At 39.3% G+C, this 23,826-nt stretch overlaps 1 protein-coding gene and 1 long non-coding RNA gene across 2 annotated transcripts in view; one reads left to right on the plus strand and one right to left on the minus strand.

Moving 5' to 3' along the window:
• The first annotated feature begins 926 nt into the window (after positions 1 to 926).
• Positions 927 to 23,826, plus strand: part of IL31RA (interleukin 31 receptor A) — a 40,762-nt gene continuing 17,862 nt past the window's right edge. Inside the window, exons 1-7 of the mRNA XM_072859916.1 lie at positions 927 to 1,433; positions 11,965 to 12,046; positions 14,071 to 14,367; positions 15,746 to 15,866; positions 17,843 to 18,024; positions 19,454 to 19,605; positions 22,574 to 22,739. Of these exons, the coding sequence (XP_072716017.1) occupies positions 11,995 to 12,046; positions 14,071 to 14,367; positions 15,746 to 15,866; positions 17,843 to 18,024; positions 19,454 to 19,605; positions 22,574 to 22,739 (970 nt within the window). The 5' untranslated portion in view covers positions 927 to 1,433; positions 11,965 to 11,994. The remainder of the gene's footprint in view (positions 1,434 to 11,964; positions 12,047 to 14,070; positions 14,368 to 15,745; positions 15,867 to 17,842; positions 18,025 to 19,453; positions 19,606 to 22,573; positions 22,740 to 23,826) is intronic.
• Positions 12,023 to 14,529, minus strand: LOC140650973 (uncharacterized). Its single transcript, XR_012042217.1, has 3 exons — positions 14,289 to 14,529; positions 12,311 to 12,419; positions 12,023 to 12,128 (listed from the first exon to the last, which is right to left on the minus strand). It is a non-coding gene; the product is annotated as an uncharacterized lncRNA (long non-coding RNA).

Below are 23,826 nucleotides of genomic sequence, written 5' to 3' on the forward strand. Positions count from 1 at the left end.
GGGGAGCCTGGGGACCTTGGCTGGTCATGCTTGGGGCTGGTAATGGTGAGCAGCTGTGGAGCAGGGAGGAGCCAGCACAGCCTTCCCAGACCAGCAGCCATCTCCCCGATGGGAAGGGGTGGTGGGCCTAAGTGAGTGGGTGAGAGAACCCATTAGGCTGACAGCTCAGATATCACTGGTTCTAAAATAAACCTCTGTATCCCAGTCTGCCACAGCTTGTCTTGCCTATGACACTAGTGTAGGATAAACACATTTACTGTCTGTTATGGATCTCTTCCTGAACTGGGGCCAAGACCTCTGGATGACATCTCCACTGTTTAAGGTATTAAAATGCAGTATCTGTTCTTGGAGAGTGTCTGCTTAGAAAGGACTGTCAGTGCTTAGTAAGAGGCACATTACTGGGGATTTGGGATTTCCATTTACTGACTTTACAGTATCCCTCTGAATTGCAGTATTTGTTCTAATTCTCATTCTTTTTATTCCTTTCTGTGTTGCTGATGGCTGGCTGCAGCTTTCTTCCGAGTCATTAATTGGAATACATTTGTTAGCTTTAAAAGGGATGATAACTTCACTTGTTTCTCTCACAGTGCCAATGCCCTAAATAATGCATGAGGTACGTTGGTGAAAGCGCTCCTCGGTGACAGCTGTTGCCTAATACGCTTGTTTCACGGTGCATGTTTATGCAGGCTAAAGACATTGTTGAATCGACTCACCTGCATCAAAATTTTGCCGTGTACATCATTATGTAGCTGACTACTTAATGCCCTTTGAAAGTACGGTGGCGCTTGTGCCAATGCACCCTGAAACCCTACAGCTGGGGGAGTTGCAGGCTGCCCTTTGCTGGGACAGCAAGCCTGGGTCAGCAGCCGCGTCTCCCCCGCCCCGGCTGGCTGCCGCTCCCCGGCCCCGCTTCCCGGCGGCCGCAGCCCCGCCCGGCAGCTGGGGTCGCCGCGGCGGGCGGGCGGGCGACGGCCCCGTGGCCGTGCCTCAGCCCCCCGCGTCCCCGGGCACGGCGGCCCGGGGGGGGCGGGGGGAGGGCGGGCGCCTTGGAGGCTTCGCCCCTCGGTTCAGCGGGGGCTCAGCGGGCGGGTGGGGCCGTGCTCGCCGCGCCCCGCCGGCCCCTTTCGGGGGGTTCCCGCCGCCGGCAGCCGGGGAAGGCAGGGCGTCCGCCCGCGGCGGCAGCTCCGTTCCCCCGGGCAGCGTTTCCCGCGGGCGGCGGGGCTCAGCGCCGGTGCGGAGGCAGCTGGAGTCGGGGGAGTCAGAGAGCGCTCCCCGGGAGTCCTGGCGCCGGGGGCGGTGGTTTCTGTCTTTCAGAATTACAGGAAAAAGCCTTGCTTGTGCTCAGCCTGGTAACTTCCTATTTTCTCACATCGCCTCGCAGTTGCGGGGAGGCAGAGGTGCCTGTTAAGCGGAGCGCCCGTTCTGCAGCTGCGGTAAGTGAAAAGTGGTTTTTTAGCGGAGGTCCCTCTGCTCATTTTTGTAGTATGGACCGTGGGAAAGGGTGAAATTCTTCCCCGGAGCGTTACTGGAGCGGATCTTTACCAGCGGTGATGCGTGCTTGCATTCACATCTCTCCAGATGTTCATCCCAGACTTGAGGCAGTGCATGCTTCTGTGTTTCTTCAGGCCAAGCAACTCCTTTCAGTTTCTTTCTTTCAAGTCCATGAGACAGTAAGAATTGAATCTTCCTGTTTAGCTGATTGTGTCTGTTTGTTTTTGGGAAGAATGTGATACAGGTGCTTGGCAGGGGTTTTCTTTGTGTGTGCAATGGTAAGAGTTATTTCTCAAAATGTTTGCGATATATGTAGTCATCAAAGGCAGTAAAAGCTCTTTGCTAACTGCTGTCTGCTTAAATTGTTTGTATTCTTTCAAATTTTCTCAAAGTGGCGTATCAGATTTAAATACACTGGCCCCATGCTTCTGTGCTTGCACAGCTTCTGCCTCCTGGGAAAAAATAATTTTGTGTTATGTTTGTGTACACATCCGTCATGAGTATCACCTGCACGTGCTCATGCTTAAACTGGGGAAGCTGCACTGAATGTCTCATCAGTAATGGACTGTGTGACTGTTGTCTTTTGAAGACGATTGTCTAAAATAGTTGAAATCCAACTTCTAGCCTCTACCTGTGAATTAAGATACTGAATAAATTCAAACGTTAATTTTCTCAATAGTTGAAATCCAACTTCTAGCCTCTACCTGTGAATTAAGCTTTCTTCAAGCATGCTTTCATCCTTGAAGAAGGCTTCATGTATTGGGCAAAAGAACAGAATGGTCAGTTCAGATTTTTCTGTCAGCTAGAGGCTTATCAGTAATAGATCTCAAAAGGGATAAAAACGGGGGGAAAAAAAAGCTTTAGGTTTATATCACAGAGGTTGCAGTATTGAACGTTAAAGATCTTGATTTTTCTATAATAATCGTGTAAGTCTGGTAATTTTTTGCTTTATTTGGTGCTTATAGGGAACATTTTCAATTAAAAAATGCCATACTGGGAGATCTCTAAATGTAGCTGGTTTTAGTAGGTCACATGGAGCCTGGTTGCACACTACCATGACATGTTTCAGCTAGCAGTTTTGACTAAGATGTACTTTTAGTAAAGTTTACAGTATAGGTAGTAAACCAAAAGAAAAACACGATGTATAACCTTTACGAGATGATCTGAATTAGGGTGATAGGGCAATTGTCTTATGCAGGTCAACACCAAGATAAATATATTTGGGATCAAAAAATACAGGATACTCAACAGGACAAAAAACTCTTGGAAAGTAGTTAACGTAAAAAACGATTTAGATGACTGTGTCCTTTGTCAGGAAAAAAAAGGGCCAATGTTCTGCTTAGATGTACAGTAATAGGAATAGCAGGTAAGTGTCTGGTAGTGATCTTATGTTCCTTTAACAAGGTACATGAGGTGTTTAGCATCCAGCAGTGAAAGGTGGCAAGGAAGAGGTGAAGGTTAGCTGTGCAGAGGCTTCCCTGTCATGTTATACATTTACTGCATTAATGCAATGGAGGCTGTAGCTCACTTCTGTAAATCTAGCTTTGACTATTCAGATACTGTGTCCACACTTCAGGAAGGGTGTGAAATACTGGAGAACCTTCAAAAGAGAATATAAAAGAGAAAATGGAAAAGCAAATCTTTTAAAGATAACTTAATGTATACTTTTTACATTTATATAAGGTTGAGATGAATATGGAGAAGGATATTTGATAGTGGGAGTGTAAGCAAGCTTCTTAATCACTGTGAAAAAGATATGAGATTAAATGGTGTGTAGGTATTGACTATATTCCAAATTAACTCCTAAAAACAAGAATAAGTGATACAATAGTAGTATAAGTGCAAAACTCACTATTAGCTGAGCCTGTAATGAGTCTGAGTTTGTAATGTTTTCTAGAATATATGATTAAATCTCTTTTTCAGAATGGTATATTATGCGTACAGGTAGGCTGCGGGGTCACGGTCATCTTCTCTGAGTGACGGATGAAAGTCTTCCATACTTCTAGAGGAAGTATGAAAGTGAGGTTTCACGCTCATTTTGTTCTCTTTCCTTCTTGTGTCTGTGGGAGCACAGGATTACCTGTACTGTTCTCTGCGTTCTTGTAACACTTGCAGCACTGCATTAGGACAGGGATTATAAATTATATCCTGCGTTTTGGGGCTGTAGCTGATTCCCTGAACAGTCCAGGAAAGTTTTTATTTGCTTTTTTGCAAAACACAGTTGGCTAACATTATTTAAGTGGATATGTGTTTTACTCTGGAACATCTGGAATTGGTCTTACTTTAAGAGGCAAGGCTGGGCAAGGTGAACTAATGCTCTGAAGTAGTACAGAAAATCTTCCTTCCGATCTTCTGACAGGTGTGTATTCTGTACAAACTTCAGGTTAAAACCACCCAAATCTGGCAACTGTAAGAGATTTGGATCTGGCCACCCTCTCTCAATGAGAGTTCTACATTTCTCTAAAGCTCAGTTTTTCTCACCTAGTTGCTCACCACGGCAGAGGCATCTTGTTCTCCACCTTTGTTTGTGTGACTGTGCTCAAGGAAGGGGCACAAAGCCAACTATCCTATCTGATAATGTCTTACTAACTGAAAACACCTGACACAAAATCATCTCTCAGAGTAGACTCTTGTAGCCAAAATACCCTTTGTAGTCCCTCAAACACTGAGCCTAGGAAGAAAGTTCCAAGACCAGACCTGTACATGAAGCCTGTTTAAGCCCTAGCTTGACTGTTTTTTCTTTCTCAGTGAAAAAAGAACAAGGAATGACAGTGCTGCTATGAGAGCTGCAGTTCTCTCTGGTAGTAGCACCACCATTCAGTTCTAGTGATGTTGATGGCCTGGCCTTTCTTATAGTGAGCATTGTCAAATCGGGTATAATCATGTAGTCAAAATGAATATAGTGACCAATATGTAAAAATAAATAAATTAAATCTTGTTTTGTGTTTGTAGCTTTAAGCTTTTCCCCTAAAAATTAAGTTTTTATTATGAGGTATAATATATTAATTGGCAAACAAGTATTTGTTTTGCAGCTTTTTCATCTAGCTGAATGTTTTATACCTTAAGATATATTTAGGTGCTTATTTCTTATGCTTGTTCAGAGAATAATGAATTATAATCTGTTTACTAGATATGGATTAATTATTTTTCTGTATTAGTATCAAGCTGCATTTAGGTAAAAATTGGAATTTAAATACAATGTACGGCATTTTATATTAAAATGTATTAATATTCAATATACTGTTAAATACTGTTCTATAAGAAAAGAAAGGGTTTATCAAAACACATCTTGCATCTGTAACTCTAGGGTATACTAAACAAGATAACGGTTATCAGCAGTTATTAACTGAACTGACCTTTCCCGGTCACTATGTCCTTCAGGATTTTAGAACAAAAGTATCTTATCCTTTTGTGCCTATTTTTTTTTAGAGACTGAAAGAGGAAAACGGCTTTCCTGCTTTTTCAGTTTGCAGTTGATTTGCAGCTTTTAAATTAACAAGTCGTTGAACTTGATGAATACAGCCTCTGTTTCTATTTTCTTTTTGCCTGCTACAGCATTTTTAGAACAAGTTTCTGCAGTCAAAAGTCGGCACAGCATTTCAAGGGGCTCTGCTCCATGCTGCTCCTTCAGATGTGTCTGTAAGCTTAGTGGTTTCTGTTTTCTCAATAAATATGTATTGTTTGAATTTATTTAATTTAAGTGATTTTAGTGGATTATGATAGCATTGTGTTTTGAGGTAGGCTGTCATAATTTCAAATTTAAATAGGTTTATTTTTCAAAAGAAAATGCGTCTAAGTCCTGTTTAAATCAAGTTCTATTTAAATGTTAAGATTTTAAATCTTATTCACCCTGGTCTGAGGTTCAGCTGACTATTTTTATCTGAGTTAAGGGCTGTGGGTTATGAAACCAGTGTGCTCAGGATCTTTCACTGCAGTGTCTGCTGTTTTTCCCATGGATGAGCTTGTCAGTGCATGATTTGTAGGGATTAGAGAGCTCAGAAAAGCCATTAGCTGTCACTCACATTTACTGCTTCGTCCCGTATGTTTACATGTCATTCTCTTCTCTGACCTATGTAGAGAAACCTCCGTTTTCCTCTTGTGATGCTCGCTGGTACTCGCAGTTGGTGGAATCCTGACCAATCCTGGAAGCTGATGCTTCTACACCCTGTTATCTAGGAGGAGACTGAAGTTCGTATTTGGATTCTTTGCCTGAGATGTCCTCTCTCCCTCTAGGATTTGTGTAAACACTGACGGATTTGAATCTTGGAGTTCTGAAAACTGATGGTTATGGCTTTTGCAATTGCATTTGTGCGTAACATCGCAGTCGGGTGGCCCAGCGGGGCTGAGCACAGGCTCAGGCTCCTGGCATTCAGCATTGGCTGATCTCGCATAGGGCAAGGTCTATCTCTCCATATGGTAGCTGGCATGGCAGAGCTGTAGCAATTGCTACTAAAGACTAAATAAGACAGCAATGGCTATTCAGCTTCTTTCCTCTTTCATAGTTGTTAGAAGAGTGTCAGACCTAGTAGGAGAGGATGCCCTGTCAGGTTCCAGCAAAGATGTCAGAAATCCTTGAAGATGACTGGGCTTATGTTTTATGTAGGCTAAAGGCATACTGCCTTTCGATTTATAGACCTACCATGTTCTTTATTCATGGTGTAACAGCTACGCTGCATGCAGAAGTATGTGTTTGTATAGTTAAAAACAATCTTAGAATTGGATCTGCATGGAAAAAGCTTTCCTGTCCTGAAATGGGGGAGAAGGGTGATTAAGAAATAGTCCTAAACAGAGTATGGGGAAAAGTTACTTTGGGTAATTTTTTCTTCTGACTTCTTTAAATTTTTAAACCATAGGTCTTCCAAACAACTTAAACTTCAAAATGAAAATGGAAAACCAGAGGTTTTGGTATTGAGAAGGCCTTGTTTCATCAGCTACATTACGCAATTTTTTATTTATTTAATGAGACCTTCACTGAGATTGCCACTTCCTGCAAGAAATCTGGCTTTGGTGAAACAGTTTTTTAAATAGCATGAACAGAACTGTCTTCTTCATCTATTTGTTTAGTCATCAGAATTTAGCTTTTATAGGTATCTTTAAGTGAGGCACTTGCGAATTTCTGATGTGACTTTCACTCAAGAATATTCTTTCATCACTTTCACAAGCGCAATCTCTTAAGTAAACAGCCAAAGAGGTAGTTAGTCACCTATCAGTGAACATCAGTATAGTGACAACCACGTAAGACTTGAGCAGGGTTGTAACCTGCTGAGTCACTACCCTGGTCTCTGACATGTGGTAACTAGCAGCTGGCATGTCAAATAACTGGCTGTTAATTGGTATTGGAGAAAGTGGAAGGAAATGCAACATAGCATCAGGGCTGAACCAAATTGACAGCTCATAGCTGGGAAGAAATGTCATGGTGGTCTCTCTCCCCAGTCCTCTCCTCTATTTCACCAACTCCAGATGCCTGTCAAATCATGTAGCCAGTTGCTTACATTTGCTAATGTAGCACAAATACATTTTTTGCTTAGTTTTTTGCTATTTTAGCAAGTGGAAGTGACTTACTGTGTGATGAGCATTAGAAGAGGGGGAAAAAGGTAGAGAATGGGTACGGGATGAGGAGCGCTCACTGAGTGTGGATGGGATCTTTGGCTGTTTAAGCTTTCTGGTGAGCATATGGAACTAGAATTTTTCAAAGGCTTGTAACTTGGTATTGTGGCCAGATTTGCCATGCTTGATCTTTTAGTGCTGTGCTCCACTGTGGTGGAATATGCGGTGGTATGTGCTATTTTTGTCACAAGCATAATTCAGAAATGTTTTCATGATCTACCAATGCTTTTGAATTCCAATTCCTTGCTAAAAAAAGTGTGGGATTGCTGGAGCTAGTCCAAGGAATTTGATTAAAAAAAAAAAGGTTTTCCTTTTTTTCTTGGAAATAGCTGAACTACTTTGGCTGAAATGCAGCCTGTTCTGTCTTGTGTCCCCTCAAAAATAGCGAACCAGCATATGTAGAATATCAGCAGGAACTGTTAGACCTTTGCCAAGTTGTAAGCAAAGAAAGATAGTGGGAAGTGTTTGATAAACTTAATAAGCTTTTCCTTTTTTTCTTTTTTATGTAGTAGACTGTTCTTCATCTCCCTTCTAGAGTTTTTGCACCCTTTGAAGTGTTCTATGCTTTAACCGAGGCTGTGGTTCCGCTTATCCTGTCTTTTCATTTTTCTCACAAATGCTCAGCAAAGATCTATAAAATTTAATGTCCAGAAGAAGGATAGCTGCTCCTAGATAAAGTCAGTGTCCATGTCACCTCACGGTTGCTTTTTTGCACCAAATCTTCTATTGTAATGGACTGTTAATTTTATTAAAAACATTTCATAAATTGATTCTTTCCTAGGCTGGAAGGGACTTTGTATGTCCTACCTGGGAAGAACCATGATCTTCTTTTTGTTCTTGGTATTAGCTAATTTTTTTTTTTTTAGTAGTCCACAAAATAGGAAGACCTATTAGCACTTTTTACTTAGAGCAGTGTAATCAAGTTCAGTATTGACAGCTGCTCTGTGTGACATTGCTTTTCTCTCTTTTTGCTCGGTTCTTTTATAGTTGTGTATATTTGAAATGATGCTGCTGCCTATATGATCTTGAAGCAGTTGTTTCTTGACATACTGTTACCTAATCTTAAGGCAACTTTTACTGGTTTTGGTTACTGTGTAGTTATGTTTGGTGAATCGAAGGAAGAAGTCAATCACTAGAGGAAATTCTTTAATTAGTCATGGCCATAATATGTAAACCTTGTATTCTGTGGTTGATGCAGACAAGTGGAAGGCTTGTGTTTTGAACTGTTGGTTTTATTTCATGAAGTCTTTACAATACAGAATATGCAGTGAGCTTTTATTACATGTTGCTAGCAGTTAAGTCTACAGAAAAGAAAGAATAGAGCTTTATTATTTATGTTGAGTACCTTAAGCTCTTTCCTTTAAACAATTGTATGTATGCTTATCTTCACATGCCACACAGAGAATTTGGTATTCTCATGAATGAGTATATCCTACAAGATTAAAGCCATATTCATAGAGCTGTCATAACATTTTATTTGACTAATAAAATTATTTACTTTGTAAAGTTTTTAAAAACATGCTTATGCCAGTGTAGCATCTGTAACTCATTAGTGATTTGTCTTTGGCTTACTATTCTCTATCAGATAGTTTTAATTAGGCGCATCATCTTGTAATGCTCTTGGTTATTTTGCTTGGTTTTGTTGATGTTGATAATCATCTTTGAAGTGTGTTGGTTTTCTGCAACTACTAGTCTCCTAGCTAATGAAGTACTGACTGCATCAGTGTTTACCACCGCTGTATAGCAATCATTGGTGTGTGTTCCTATGAAGTTGGTAAAGCCTTTTTTTAGTAATGATTATGATTTTTCTTCATTTTTGAATGGAATGTAGTTTTCTTGTAGCCATGACTTTGGGACTGATTTTTTTACTTTGGTATCTTTCTTAAACTTTAAAAAAATATAATAAGAATAAACACACACTTTATTGCTTACAAAATACATTCTTAGCTTTAACAGAGTGGAACTTCTAGTATCTCATCAACATTGCTATAGACTATATTAATTCTAAAATTTAAAAATAACTGTCTAAACATTTTAGAATCTGCACCAATTTTACTTCTACACCTACTGGTGCAAAACACTTGGAACAATTGCTTAAGGTTCTTTGTTTTTATTGCCATCAATAGCATAATTCGTCTTCACTGCTTTGAGAACAAGAACTCAACACCCTAGGTAATTAAAGTAGTAATAGATTATCTTTTTGTAATTGCTTTGTTTCTTGTTCGTACACGTCTTGCTACAGCTGTATTTTAGGAGTGTGTCATTGGGCAAACTCGTCCCTCATTTATCTTTTGATCCCATGTGTACTTTTCATTTTTTTTCTCCTGTTTTGCACTGTTATAGCCTCAAAGTTTATAAAATTCCTCCTGAGACAGACTGAAAATAATGTTTAAGATGAGTTCTGGCAGAAACTGAGCACAAAGCATTTTTTTACTGTGGTTTTCTCTTTTAGATTACCATAATATTTTATTTCGTAGCAAAACCAAGAAGCGTTTGTGGAAGGGACCATTGTGTAGGGCAGAAGCCCTTCTGCCTATATCCCACCTATAGATCTCTGTCCCAAACAGTGACCTGGTGCACACCTGCTTCCTAGCATTGTCCAAACCTGTGGGAGGAGGAGATGCCTTGCTTGGTCTGAAAGCTGCTGGTGTACCTGTTCTAGGGAGATAGCACTTGCCTCCCACCTGGACCCCTCCTGAGATACAGGTTTGCATGGAGATCTGAAATTCCAGCAGCTCCTCAGATAAATGTGAAAACCTAATGTGAAACAGGGACCTTAACTAACTGCAGCAAAAGTAGTGCCCATCTTTTGCTTATGAACATGGTAGCTAGAGCTATTTGTCCAGGAAGTAGGAATATTGCTGAAGGGGATCTGAAACCTGCTGAAGGGGATCCGAAACCTCTATCTTCTACAGGCACATCTCCTGCTTACTAGCCAAAGGAGTAGTCTGGGTTGCAAGATATTCTGCCCTTCTTGTTGGAGATGGGCCGCTTTACAGACAGGGGTTGTTACAGGCAAGCTGATGAAGCATGGGCTGGATGAGCAGACTGAGGTGGATTGAGAGCTGGCTGAACAAATGGGCCCAGAGGGTAGTGATCAGTGGCACGAAGTCTAGTTGGAGGCCAGTGACTGTGGTGTACCCCAGGGGTCAGTACTGGATCCAGTCCTGGTTATCATCTTCATTAATGATCTGGATGATGGGGCAGAGCATACCCTCAGCAAGTTTGCTGATGACAGCCTAACTGTGGGGAGTGGCTGATACACCAGAGGGTTGCGCTGCCCTACAGAGGGACCTCAGCAAGCTGGAGAAATGGGCTGCCAGGAACCTTATGAAGTTCAACAAGGAGAAGTGCCAAATCCTGCACCTTGGGAGGAACAACCCCAGACACCAGTACAGACAGGGGGCTGACCAGCTGGAGGGCAGCTTTGCAGAAAAGGCTCTGGGGGTCCTGGTGGACACCAGGTAGAACATGAGCCAGCAATGTGCCCTTGCGGCAAAGAAAGCTAGTGGTGTCCTGGACTGCGTTAGGAGGACTGTAACCAGCAGGTCAAAGGAGGTGATCCTTCCCCTCTGCTCAGAACTGGAGAGTCCACACTGGAGCACTGTGTCCAGTGCTGGACTCCCCAGTACGAGAGAGACATGGGCATACTGGAGGGAGTCCAATGAACGGGCGACAATGATGATTAAGGGACTGGAGCATCTGTCATATGGGAGAAAGCTGAGAGAGCTGGGACTATTCAGCTTGGAGAAGAGAATGCTCAGGGAGGGTCTCATCAATACCTGAAGCGAGGGTGCAAAAAGGACGGAGCCAGGCTCTTTCCAGTGGTGCGCAGTGACAGAACAAGAGGCGGTGGGCACAAACTGAAACACAGCAGGTTCCCTCTGAACATCAGGAAACAATTTTTCACTGTGAGGGTGACTGAGCGCTGGAGCAGGCTGACCAGAGAGGTTGTGGACTTTCCATCCTTGGAGATCTTCAAAAGCCATCTGGACATGCTCCTGGGCAGCTGGCTCTGGGTGGCTGTGCTTGGGCAGAGTGGTTGGACCAGATGACCTCCAGAGGTCCCTTCCAATCTCAACCACTCAGTGATTCTGTGAGTGATGACAGCAGTGCTTAAGGCAAGGGGAGTGTTTGATTTCTGTAATTTTTCCCCTGGAACCCTAGATTCAGCTGTACCTTTAGAAGAAATCATTCTACTTCTTTGCTTTCCTCCTCCTTACCCCAGAATTTGGGGGTTTTTTGGCTGTACAGCAGTTCAGCTTCAAAGAGCAAGCCAAAGAGAGGTGCCATCTCTTGCCTTTGCAGAGTGTCCTCAAGGCTGGTGCATGGGACACTTAGCTGGGATAAAAGCAATGATGTGCATTCACCCTCTCTCAGGTGGATGATGACCTGGGACTGTCGCCCACTTCCTGAACAATTGTTTTATGAGGTGGTGATGCACAAGAGGTGTGGATCGTTCCTTCTCCTGCAGCAGCCTTTTCAAAAGAATTCACTCTGCTAAGTGAATCTGCTCAGAAGATGGCTAGGCAGGCTGATTTCCAGTGGATGTAGATATATTTCTTACTAGTTCTTTACATAGTCCTTGGAAGGTAAATCACTTAGGCGGATCGGATTGCCCTCAGAGGGATTTCAGGTGCACTTACCTGTCTCTTCTTTATAGGAAATGTATACACTTATCTTAGGAAAACAGCATCAAATTTCTTCCATCGTGCAGGAAAGTAACACTTAGACAAAGCAGTACTTAATTTGAACGCAAGAGAAGAAGTGCTGAATAGTATTATTAACTCTTATACAAATGCTTACAAAGTATTAAAGGGGCATCTTTACTTGAAGTATATTATTTTTGTTTTTATTTTATGACAGCATATCCTGCCCATAGCTACTGAAAAGGAAATGTTCAACTGTTTGATTTGGATGTTTGTCCTGCTCTGCAGCTCTGCATCAGGTATGTTCCTTGATTATTAGCACTTGTCTTGACATAAGAAAGTTTTCCAAAAGGTGACCTCCAAATGAAATTTTGAAGAGTTCTGAAAATGAAAAAAATGTATTTTAAAAATAGAAGTTAGTAGGTGATTGATGAAGTAGTGTACAGTATAGAGAGAAAAATTAATTTATGGCACTCTTGGTGTCCTCTTGTTAATTGTGATCATGATAGCCTGGATTTGTTTTCTTTGTATTTGAAGTATTAAAAAAATATTTTAAAAATTACTTTGCTAACTGTTTCCTTGTTGCACAGGATATAGAAGGGGAATCTGCATCTGGAAATCATACTGTAGTTCAATTCTTGTTGGGTTGTAAAGGCTGGTAACTTTGGAGATCTGCTGATGGAATAAATGAATGTTTATGTAACACATGAACACTTAAAATGCCATTAATGTCTGCTGGTTTTGGACCGTTTTAAGTCAAATGTTACTTATTCAGAGATTCATGCAATGACTATTAATGTTCTCATTTGCAGTTTTAGAAGTCACCTAACAATGTGTGGCTATTATTTTTTTTTTTTAATGTGGTAGTTCCACAGTCAGTTTAAGCTGGCACAAGTAACTGCTGAAGTTGGAAGAGCAGGTAGTTCGGCACTCCCTCTGCATCTCATCTCCCTCTCCTTCCGCTGGAGTGCATGTTTGTGTGGCTAGTTGTGAAGCAGTGAGGAATCTGATCTGGATGGAGAACGATGTTATTTTTTGCCAAGCTTTTACTTTTCATTTGTATCAGTTTCCTTCTGGTTCACCACGCAGGCACTTCTGGCATGCAAAGGGGATAACAGCAGTGAATGAGTGGTTGAGGATTAAAAATGCTTCTTGTGACAACAGTGCCACTTTAAACTGATTAAGTGGAATAGTATATAGGAAATCACGAGGGCAGATTGATATAATGGCTTTGTGACAATAATTGAAAGTTCACGTGCAATGTATCACATACAACTTAACACACAACAGTAATTTATTATATGATGTTATTTATGTCTTAAATTGTTTGGGGATTACATGGAAGAGGAGTGCATATGTTTGTAGAAGCTTGAACGATGTATGAAACTGCAGGTAATTGCTTATAACTGATACAAAATTTGTGCAGTAGAGTGTGAAATAGCCATTAGTATGACTTTGAAACATAAATTACTTTGAAACAAAAAGGACACACAAATAAACATAGAAAGCAATTTACAGTTAATGCACCCAAAAAGGAGAGAATTACCAGAAAACGAGGATAGTTTAATATTTGATTCCCTTTCATTCCTAAAGTCTAGCAAAGAAATTCTGCCTGTAAAAGTTGGGGGTTTTTTGGTTTTATTTAACAGATTTATTTATGAAATTTGGCTTCAAGAAATAAGTAGCAGCAAAAAACCAAACAGCTAGCTCTTTGCAGGACTCTAATGAGTTATACTTGCACTGTTTTATAACTTTGTGGCTGAATTAATTCATTCAGCCTACTTCTGTGTTTTCCTTTTACATGCATTTTTGTATACAATTCCTGCACTGTATCTGGGAATATAAATTCTATGAGGGGTAAAACTACTAATGAGATATCGAAATATATTGCAGCTTAGTTGTAAACTTTAAACTTACCAGTTTGAAGTATTTTCTGATATAGTAATTAGTAATGATAACATCTAAATGGCATGCATACCTTTTACATATAGGAATGTTTTTTAAAAACAGATTTAAAAGACAAGAGTCTCTTTTCAGCTCTTTTCTTCATTTTCAGCTATTAAAAAAAATTTGAGTTTAAATTTCTCCATTATTTCTGGGAAGGTATAGAAACATCATTCTTATATAATGCCTGTGGTAATATAGTAGTTAATGTGAACTGAGTTTCCAAACAGCAATATCTGATTTGAGTGACTAACTGAGCAATTTTATTTGAACTCCATATTAAAAAAATCTAATTGAATGATCTGTAGACAACAAAGTTATAATTTTTCCACTAGTATTTTAAAAGGAATTAGGTTGATATCTTTGATTTTGTTTTTAGATGAAAACTCTATCAGAGATGCTGACATTTTTCCTTCATCTCCTGAAATTGAAAGAGGATCCACCCTGAAACTATTTTGTATTCTTGGAAAACGGTACACACCTGACAGAAATGCAAGCCACATCATCTGGAAATTGAATCATGAATTGATTCCTCAGGAAAACTACAACATTGTGAATGAGACTGTATCTGGTATAACCATCCATAATTTCACTTACAGCAAAGCTCATGTGAAGTGTTTCACTAAGTACTTGGGCAAGGAGCAGCTTTTGGTTCACACTGAAGTTAAATCAGGCTGTAAGTAGGAATGTGAAAAAAATAATTTTAACATTTTTTAATAACTTCCTATAAAAATTTTATTTTTAAAACAACTACTTTTTTTTTAAGCTTGTGGCATTGTAAGACACCTGTATTCAAGTACCTCCTTTTTTTTCTGAAATAAAGCATGAAGTTGCAGGCGTTCCTTACTGGCACTGGTCCATAACCTCTCTGACCCTGACTTTTGGCCAGATGAAGTGAGTGGAGGTTTTCTGTTGAGTTCAAAGGGTACGGAGTCTGTCCCTTTGGTAATGTCTTTTGTCTAGCCTAGGCCAACTTCATCTTTCTCCAGGGAGGATTTCCTCTCTAATCCTCTGTTCCAAAGAAATTACAATTACAATCTCATATGGAGAAGGTTACAGGATAAATATATATACAAATTCTCTAATTTATTGAACAGATTAAGTCCAGATTATACTAATGTATGCCTGGGGGTCCCATTCTAGTAAAGAAGCAGTAAATGTAGAAAAATACATCTGTGGAATAAAAACCAGTAGAAGGTATTGCCTGTCTGCAAAGTTTAGTGTGCCGTAAGCTTGTCAATAAAAGAAAGATCTTTTGACTGTTAGGTGGGACAGAAAAGTACTATTTTGGAGAGAGGGCTTTTTCAACCAGTTTATTTCACTGGGCACAGTTCTCTTCCTTTTGACTCCAATTTCTTGTATCGCATGAAGAAGTCTGGCTTTAACAAAGAAGTCTTTGAGGGTGTTACATTTTTATGAATGACTTCAGACTGTAGAGATGCAGAGGATTGTTTCCTTTGCACTATCTTGCTTATAAGATAAAGAGAGTCCAGAACTAGTGATCTCTTCAAGGGCATATAGATATGTTTTCCAGGAAGTTATCTCCTGCACTCTGAGGCCATGTAGGCTCCTCAGATTAGGGGTTTTCATAGGGTATATGGTTAGACATTCTGGGAAGGAACCAAGAGGAGTTTTATCTTTCAGAGAATGCCTTTTCCTGAACTTCTGTGCTGTGTCTTTGTTTTTCTCTTACTCTCTGGGCTGGCCTTGAGTGTGTTGTGGGGGGGCATACTTAGAGGTTCAGGACAATGTATGTATGGGTTTGATATAAGATAGTTAATGAGTTACTGGAAAAATATCTTCAGGCCTGCAAAGTTAAGTACTTCTGAGAATTAGTTGGAGAAAATCTCCCTGTATCTCCAGGGGAAGAAAGAGTGGTTTTCATATTGGTTTTGTGAGGAGTTTTGAGGGCAGTAAGAAATTATAAAATGAAGTGCTATGCAAGACACTTAGTGAAGTTTGCCATAATCTGCTTTTTGACCAACAAAATCAGTTGTACATTAAAGTTACTTCTTTTTACTGGATTTTTTTTTTTTAAATCTTTGTAATTGTAGTTCCACCAGACACACCAGGAAATATTTCCTGCATTTATTACTTTGATGCTGAACTTACCTGCACCTGGACTTCAGGAAGAGAAACAAATCTTACAACAAACTATACTCTTTACCGAAAAATGTAAGTATAGGATGTTTTAGGAACTGGGTTGCTGGGGCAAGACCACCAGCTCCATTCCCCTCATATCCTGACTTCTGTTTAAAGAAAACCTGGAAACATCATGGAGTTCAGAGTCATGGCATTTCCTCAGTAAATTCAATTAGTTTGGTGTTGGTAATGGTTGAAAAAAGTTACAATCTGATACCTTTTTAGTACGCTGTATAAAGGAAATGAACATTCTCAATCCAGTGTTCAGTAGACAAATGTTTATATCAGAACTGATATTCACTTGCTTCCTTGAAGTAACATTCCTAATTAGATAAAAAGCTGAGTGAACCTAGGTGCAAATGGAGAATGGAGGCCCTTTGTAGGAGTGTTAGCCAGAAACTTTCGTGTTACTAACTATTCGTGTTTTGGATGGGTAAAAAAGATTACTTCCTCCTCTACTTTAAACAATTCCCAGTTAAACCTGTTAAAGCCCCTGTTATTCTGCTTGACACTAGTAAGGTTTAACCTAGGGACCTTTGGAGTCATAAGGTTTCGGTGAAAGAATCCGGGAATTAGTTGTCCTTTTTAGATTGCTCACATCTGGGGATTTGTATTTACAAATACAAATTATGTAGTCTCATGCTTTTTAGTGTTTTTGTGACTCTGCTATAGAAGCATAAATACTTGATTCTTTCAATTTCTGTTAAATTTAAATATTGTTTAGGAGCTTACTTTTTCATAAGTTACTGTGAAAATGGTGAAATCAGTGTTGTTCCAAGGTAGAGCTCAGGTACAATTTTGAAGGTGATAGCACAGATTTTCTCCCAAATGTACTTGTAAATCTCTTGTTCATAATAGCGCTGCTTGTAGTGCTCTTTTTCTGCCTAACCAAGATTCTAGGTAATATGATTTCATGAAGAGTTTTCTAAAATGTCTAAACTTATTCTTGAGAACTGGAAGAAACTCAGGCTCTGAAGGAGACATTTTCTTATTGTAAGTTATGCTAGCATATGGTATCTTTTTTATTTAAATGGTAGGGCAGGAAAACATCTTTAGTTTTATCTCTGTTTTAGGTTTGACATTTTAGGCTTCCACCTTCCTTAGGTGGGACTTTCTTACTCTTTCTAGTGTTTCTACATTTTATAACTTAGCTGAGTTTGTGAAACCATAAACTAGAACAGCTATTGAAAGTAAGTTTCAAAGGGAAGGCAGGACTGCTTCCTTTTGCAGCAGCACAAGCTTACACTAGCTTAAAAATGTTCGTGAAATACCAGCCTCAAACTGTTTTTTGAGTTACACGAATGATCTGCTTGCTTACTGCATAATATGAAATATTTAACACAGGTCCCATATATGAGTTTTTATTTGTTGAAGAATTTCTCTGTGAGTCAGTAAAATGAGACAAATTTTGTTAGTTTTGCATCCCATGCTACTTATTATGAAAGTATATGCTGTAAAGACAGCATATTATCAGTGTGTTCTTTCAGAAAAATCTGTCAAATTTCTCTTACCTTGTAATAGTTTGGCAGTGGTACAATTTGGCTTTTCTTTTTTCTATATTTTAAAGATGAATAAAAGGTTGTTATCACATAGTTCCATGTGGCATGTGTTACTAGCTATATTTATCTGTCTATATTTTTAAAGGAGGTCTTGTGTGGAGTTACATAATTTCACTTCTCTTTGAGATTTTAATCTAAAATAATAATAGCATGTGGATCCCCTATTAAGGCATTTTTACTTTTCATTACTACTCCTGGAAAGTTGTCTTACTAATTGCCGTTAAAACTAATTGAGTCTGTGCAGACTATTTATATGCATTTGCAGGAGCAGTGCCATTAGGAAAGAGCATTTGTTTGCACAAACATATCATCTAAGGAGACGCTCACTGGTAAAAATGTCCTGCAGCCTCAAAAACATATAAATAATAATTAAATTGTAACCCAACAATCAGTTTGAGTTATTCTAAGAAAATTCTCTAACTCCTTTTATTTTTCTCTTTTGTTTTTTAGGATGACAGAAGGAAGGATGCCTCTTCCAAATACAGTGTTCTCCTGCCAAAGCAAAACGGAGTCATGCTCATTTTATTATCCAGATACTCCATATAGTAGTTCTTCCTGTTTTCAGGTGAAAGCTGAAAATGTTTTGGGTGAAGCCTCATCAGATTGTGTTCCTATACCTCTGGAAAAAATAGGTAATTAAAAAAAAGAGTTGAATAAAGATAAAGCAGTGTATGTTCAGCTGACTGCACCCTCCCCAATTCTTTTTCCCTCCCTATAGCATACAGGTTAGAGAACTCTGAAACAAATTGCATAATCAAAGTTGGTATACATAGAAGGAAATAATGAAAAAATAATTTTTCAATATAATAGTTTTGAAACCATTATTTGGGTTTCATTTGGTTTTAAATTGGTTTCAGTTTTGAAGTGCCATCTGATTTTAATTGTTAGCTAAAATTACAAAGTCTCTGAAATTACGTTTAGGGTTTAATAAAATGTTTCATCCTTCCCAATTTTTTTCCATCAAAATTTGGATGCTTCCAATTTAGCTGAAGCAAGCCTCTTGTTATGTTTTAATTGATGGCCTTTCCATGTAAAATTCTTCAAACTGGCTGGTGGTACAGCAGCAATTTTCAGCAATTTCATGGTCTTACTGAGAGGTAGAGAAAAATGATAGTGTGCTGTATTCATACTATGAAATGTCTAACTACAACAGTATTTTTTTAAGCTAATGTCTGATGTAGCCATTATAAATTACTAAGTTTTTAATTATTAACAAGTAAAGGCCATATACTAAAACTTTTTGTCAAACTAAGTGGTACTTGGACTGTACTTTTGTATTTTTGAGTGATACTAGATGTCAGTACAATATCTGGCTGTAAATGAATAGTGATACTGTCATTTCTCCAGGTCTGTCCATCATTTACTCTGCTATTCTACTTTCTGGTTAGGAATGTTAAAAAACCACCTGTTCTGTGATTCCCAGGAGTGATAATAATGTTTTGTCTACCTCTTCTTCTGTGCTGTGCTGCATTTTCCTCTGTTCATTTTGGTGTAGTTAATCAACAACCCTTTTAACTGAGTACTTTTGCTGCAGCACTCCACCAGCTCTCCAGCCATATGCTCCTTTACTCCCTGTGTTCAGACCTGCTGTGGCTCCTCATTACTTTCTACATCCTCCGTACCAGCCACCTCTTTTCTCAGTGCTAATCCATTCTTTTCCTGTCGTCTCCTTCACGCTTCTCTCCCACTCAGATCCTTTTCAACTGAATTCTTCCCTCATCTGCAGTTCGGACTTGACTTTGGCATTGCAGCTCTGCTTTGTTTCTTTTCCCTGCTGTTGTCTCCGAGTAGCATCCTTTGGTGCTGATACAGATGAAAGAAATCTGCACATCCATTTGAGAGAGGGTGTGTCAGCATTAAATCAGTTGTGTGCAATCTCTCTTATAGATAACTTCCCATATGTAGAGTTATGTCTATAAAATAGACCATCATGTGAATACTCTGATAGGATGCATGTTATTGGCATAATAATTAAACTTACTGGAACACACACAGATGGAGCAATTCTGAACTTTTATAGAAGCATTTTCCCCTGTTAATGTTTTTGTTTCTCCATTCTAGAGAAATTTGAACCTCCTGAAATACTTTCAGTTAAAAAAATCACTGGTATAAAGCAGTTGCTCACGGTAACCTGGAAAATGCCTGAGAAGATTATCCCTTCACAAGATTTAATTTGCCAGGTTCAATACAGAAATTTGTATTCAAACTTTTCGGTAAGCTACCTAAATTTTCTTCTGAATGTTAGCTTCTTTGTGACTAATTTCTTAATGTTATAAAAGGCTAAATAGAAAAAAGGCAACAAGTAGTTGTAAATGCTGATTAAAACCTTGTTATTTTAGTGGAGCATAAGGTCATTTTTTTATTGTCTAGGATTAATTGTTCTCTTCCTTTTGGTCAATGTCTGTTTTGGTACATGCCATACTTCTGAATGTATTTCTGTGTAAGGCTAAGGGTTTGCACACACAGTCAAATATTTTATTTTCCTGTTGCATTCTGGTGATGAAAACAGCATTTACTTCCAACCACAATAGTTGAATCAGATTAACATGGACTGATGATACATTAATTTTCAAGTAAACTAAGGTATAAATTTTGCAGGATGGAAAATAAGGGAAGTTGTTTTTCTGAGTTTGTCTTTCTGACACTTACATGGAACAGTTAAAGAAAAAACAGTATTTAGTCATTTGCTTCTTTCAGATGGCCTATTCCAATGCTCCTCAGTATGGAAGTGATTGTGTTTGCAGTCTTAGTGCTTCCTCTTCCAAATTTAAGAATGGGCCAAGATGCTTGGCTTGTTCTTTTAAGTTCATTAAACTGAGATGTCAGCCTTGACCTTACTATTTTATACTTTAAACGTGTGATTCTGGGAGAGAAGAATTCATCAGGGTCACTAATGGTAGTCCTCAGAGCTTTAAAAAAGTTCCTGATACTAAAGATGTTTCTAATTAGAATCCTCCTCACATTCTAATGGCAAGCATCTTTACTGTAGATGTGACATATTAGTTGTTGGATCCAGGATATAATATTCGGGATGATCTGATGGACAGGATGGCTCGGGTCCACCCGGGATAGTAGAAAATGAACTAATATTTATTTAAAAGACCTGTTCAAGATGTTTATCCCTTTGGAGTCAAGACACTGGTGTCCTTGTCATGTTTACATGCATATGAGATCCTTCCAAAATGTTGAAAACATTCACATCTTTGCGAAGTTACAGCATTATTGTGTGTCTGTTTGCCAGCACCTGCATAAGAAATCACCTGTCTACTTTTTCACTATCAAATACAGTCTACATCTATTTTCTTCCTCAGAACTTACCTGCATTTTTCCACAGGCATTGTAGAGAAAAAATGGGAGCTGTGATCACTAAAGACAAAAATCCAGTGAGTTTATTTCTGTAGGATTTTAGACAGGCATGATTCATAGTTTTGTCTGTAGCCAATCCAATGGCAATGACCAACAAAGACAGCCACAAACCATCAGTTAGGAGCTGTTTAGGAGCTGTTTTTCTGTCTGTCAGCACATACATGCAAAAAAAAAAAATTGTTTGAGCAAATGACAGATATTTTATTGACCTTTTAAGGCTTCCTACCAAAACAATCTAAGTAGTTCGCTGTTAACTGTTTTTACTGAGGGAAAAACAGATGACTTATCTTTCTACTTGCGTATAGTAAGTTTCTCATAATAATTAAGTATTGTTAACAGCCTTTTGGCAAGTAACTAAAAGCTAGTCTGGGGTGTCTGCAATTCTATGTCAGATTCTGCAGGATGTTGATGATAGTTTTGAAGCCCTTTTTGTTGCAGGTTGGCTAAAGAGTCTGTCACCTAGCAGTGGCTTGTAGATCCCTGAATTCATTCTCATATAAGCAGTTTTCTTTTTTTGACAATGAGTTTCTCTAGATCAGAATGGACTAAAATTTTCAGTTTCATTAGCCAGTGTACTTCCCATTATGGTGTTTGAAGGAGTGGGTGTCTGCATTTTGTATTGTTATAGTTTGATTCACTTTTCATTGGAAGGTTCAACTGGTAGAAGACAAGAATTTCTTCACAGGTTTTTGGCCCTGTTGTAAATCTGTGTGACATTACTACTTCAATTTGGGTCCCAAGAGGGAATCTTCCTTGTTCTAAAACTTATCTTTGCTGACCTTCTTAGAATTTAGCTAGCTTGAACATTTATTTTAGTGTCTCTCTGTTTCAGTCATCTGAAATTTGAGAGGAGAGTTGTTAATTATTGATTAATTTTTGCAGTTTGGAAGAGAAGACATTAATGTTGGTGTAGTGATTATATCAGTCCTTCTGTACACAAACACTTAAATCTTTCTATAGTTCCTGGTGTTTTTCCCTACTTCCTGTTGTCAGTCCAGTTGAGTTGATGCATCAATTCTAATTCCCAGTTTTCATGTCTTCTTTCACCTTTTGTTTTGGAACAACAATCTAACTTCTGACTTCCATCAGTGAGATGTGAGTGGGCTCCTTTTAAGATGAGGAAATTACTCACCTTGTCATTACTTTTCCAAGAATATATCGCATCAGTTATTTCTCATAGTCTTGTCTTCCTTCACCACTTAAAGGCTCCGTTTTCTTTTTTTCTACTGGTACCAGAATTTTCTGTGTTTTAATTGGTGTTTTGATTATAATCATATGCTGATAATCTTTGGGATGGCCTACAGCCACACTGTTATGTGGCTAAGAGCTAGAAGACCCTGTAAATCAGAAAAGAAAAACAAGAAAAGAAACAAGTACCCGGTTGCCTCATGAGGCGCAGGTGATCCCTCCTTCCCCAGGGATGTTTCTGCTGTGAGGTGGAGCTGTATCCAGGACGTTATGATGATATTGGCTTCAGCAATATCCAGTTGCTTCCCACCAGTGGCAACTGCAGTCATCCAGCACCTCCTGTGCCAGCACAGCTGCTTTAGAATCGCGTGTGAGCTGCCCACAGTTCAAGCCACAGGTCGGTCAGTACAGACCTAGCTTTGGCTCAAGTTTTTCAGACCCCAGAGTTTTACAGGAAGAATGAAGATGCTACACAGAAAAATGAAATATAAAACAAATAATTTTGAGTTTCAGAGGAGTGAGGTGGGAAACATGAATACTGCATCCTTTCTGTTTTTTTAAACACTAAGTCATATATCTGCACGCAATTTTATAGGAAGTAATTTTTGTTCATGCATCTACTTTCAGGAATTTGTCACTGTCCCACTGAATTTTGCAGAGAAAACAGGATCATGTAATCTCACAGGTCTGTGGGACTCCACAGAATATTCAGTTGCCATTCGGTGTATCAGTGTTGTGTCAGTATTCTGGAGTGAATGGAGTAGAGGGAAAACAGCAAGGACAGAAGAGGAAGGTAGGCTAACTATTTAGTGAGTTTTTCTTTGGTTATACTTTGGGGCCTTAGGATTTAATAATGGAAAACTGTATTTTCAGCATATCAGTCTATTGAATTTAGAATTCTATTGTTTAAACAGAACACGTGTATTTTATTTCAATATAGAAGAAGGAAAACAAAGACAAGAGCAAGGAGTGGAGGAGATTTGAAAAGTGATACAAATAACATAGGGCTAAGGAAGATAATGGGTGAACAGACAGGCAGTGAAGAGAGGAAAAATTAAGAGTGTAGATGGAGACTGAACATTGCTAAGTAGGTGTTGCGTTAAGAGTTGCTGTCACATACAAATAGGAGTCTGAGGAGTGGCTGGGGCGGGGGAAACCCTCCCATTGAGTCACGAGGTTCAGACAGGACCCCCTTGCTTTCTAAACTCCTTCTCAGAGAGGAGTCTAGGTGCGGCTAGGTCCAGTCTTAGTCTCAGACTTGGTCAATGGTTTATTTTCTAAGGACTGTGTGTATAGCCACTTATCAGAACCAGAGCCCTCTCAGGGCTTTCGCTAAGGTGACAGCATTAATTTACAACGTTATAAGTCCGGTCGTGTCCAGAGTACTGAACTTCACGATTACGGATTCACTAATAATGCGCTTACACCCCCAGTCTAGTCGTGTTGCATGAACTATCACGGCCACACATAAAGAGTCTGGTCATGTTCAATGAGAACTACCATGGCCAGATCAGAGAAGAGTGCAGTTTATTAGAGCAAAAGACACACACATAGTTTGGATTACTGGTGATAAATTCACCGTCTGCAAATACCAAGTGCAAATACCAAGAATATGAGTAACACTGCCGCCTACAAGTGCATTAAAAGATAATAAAGCGACTCTATAGAGATTTCTAAGTTTCCCGGGGAGGCACTTGGTATAACCAAGTGTTCGACTCTTACCCAAAGGCGTCCCGATGGGGGGGAAGAGAGGCTCAGCCCGTCGACTGATCCCAAACGTCAGAGTGGTACATGATGGTGTCTTCCCTAACATTCTCTCTCTCTTAAGCTATTTTATACTATTTTTCACCTTTCAGGTGGAGCTTGAGTGACTCTAGTCA

This window comes from Ciconia boyciana, chromosome 4, assembly GCF_034638445.1.
Source record: "Ciconia boyciana chromosome 4, ASM3463844v1, whole genome shotgun sequence".
Lineage (NCBI taxonomy): Eukaryota > Metazoa > Chordata > Aves > Ciconiiformes > Ciconiidae > Ciconia > Ciconia boyciana.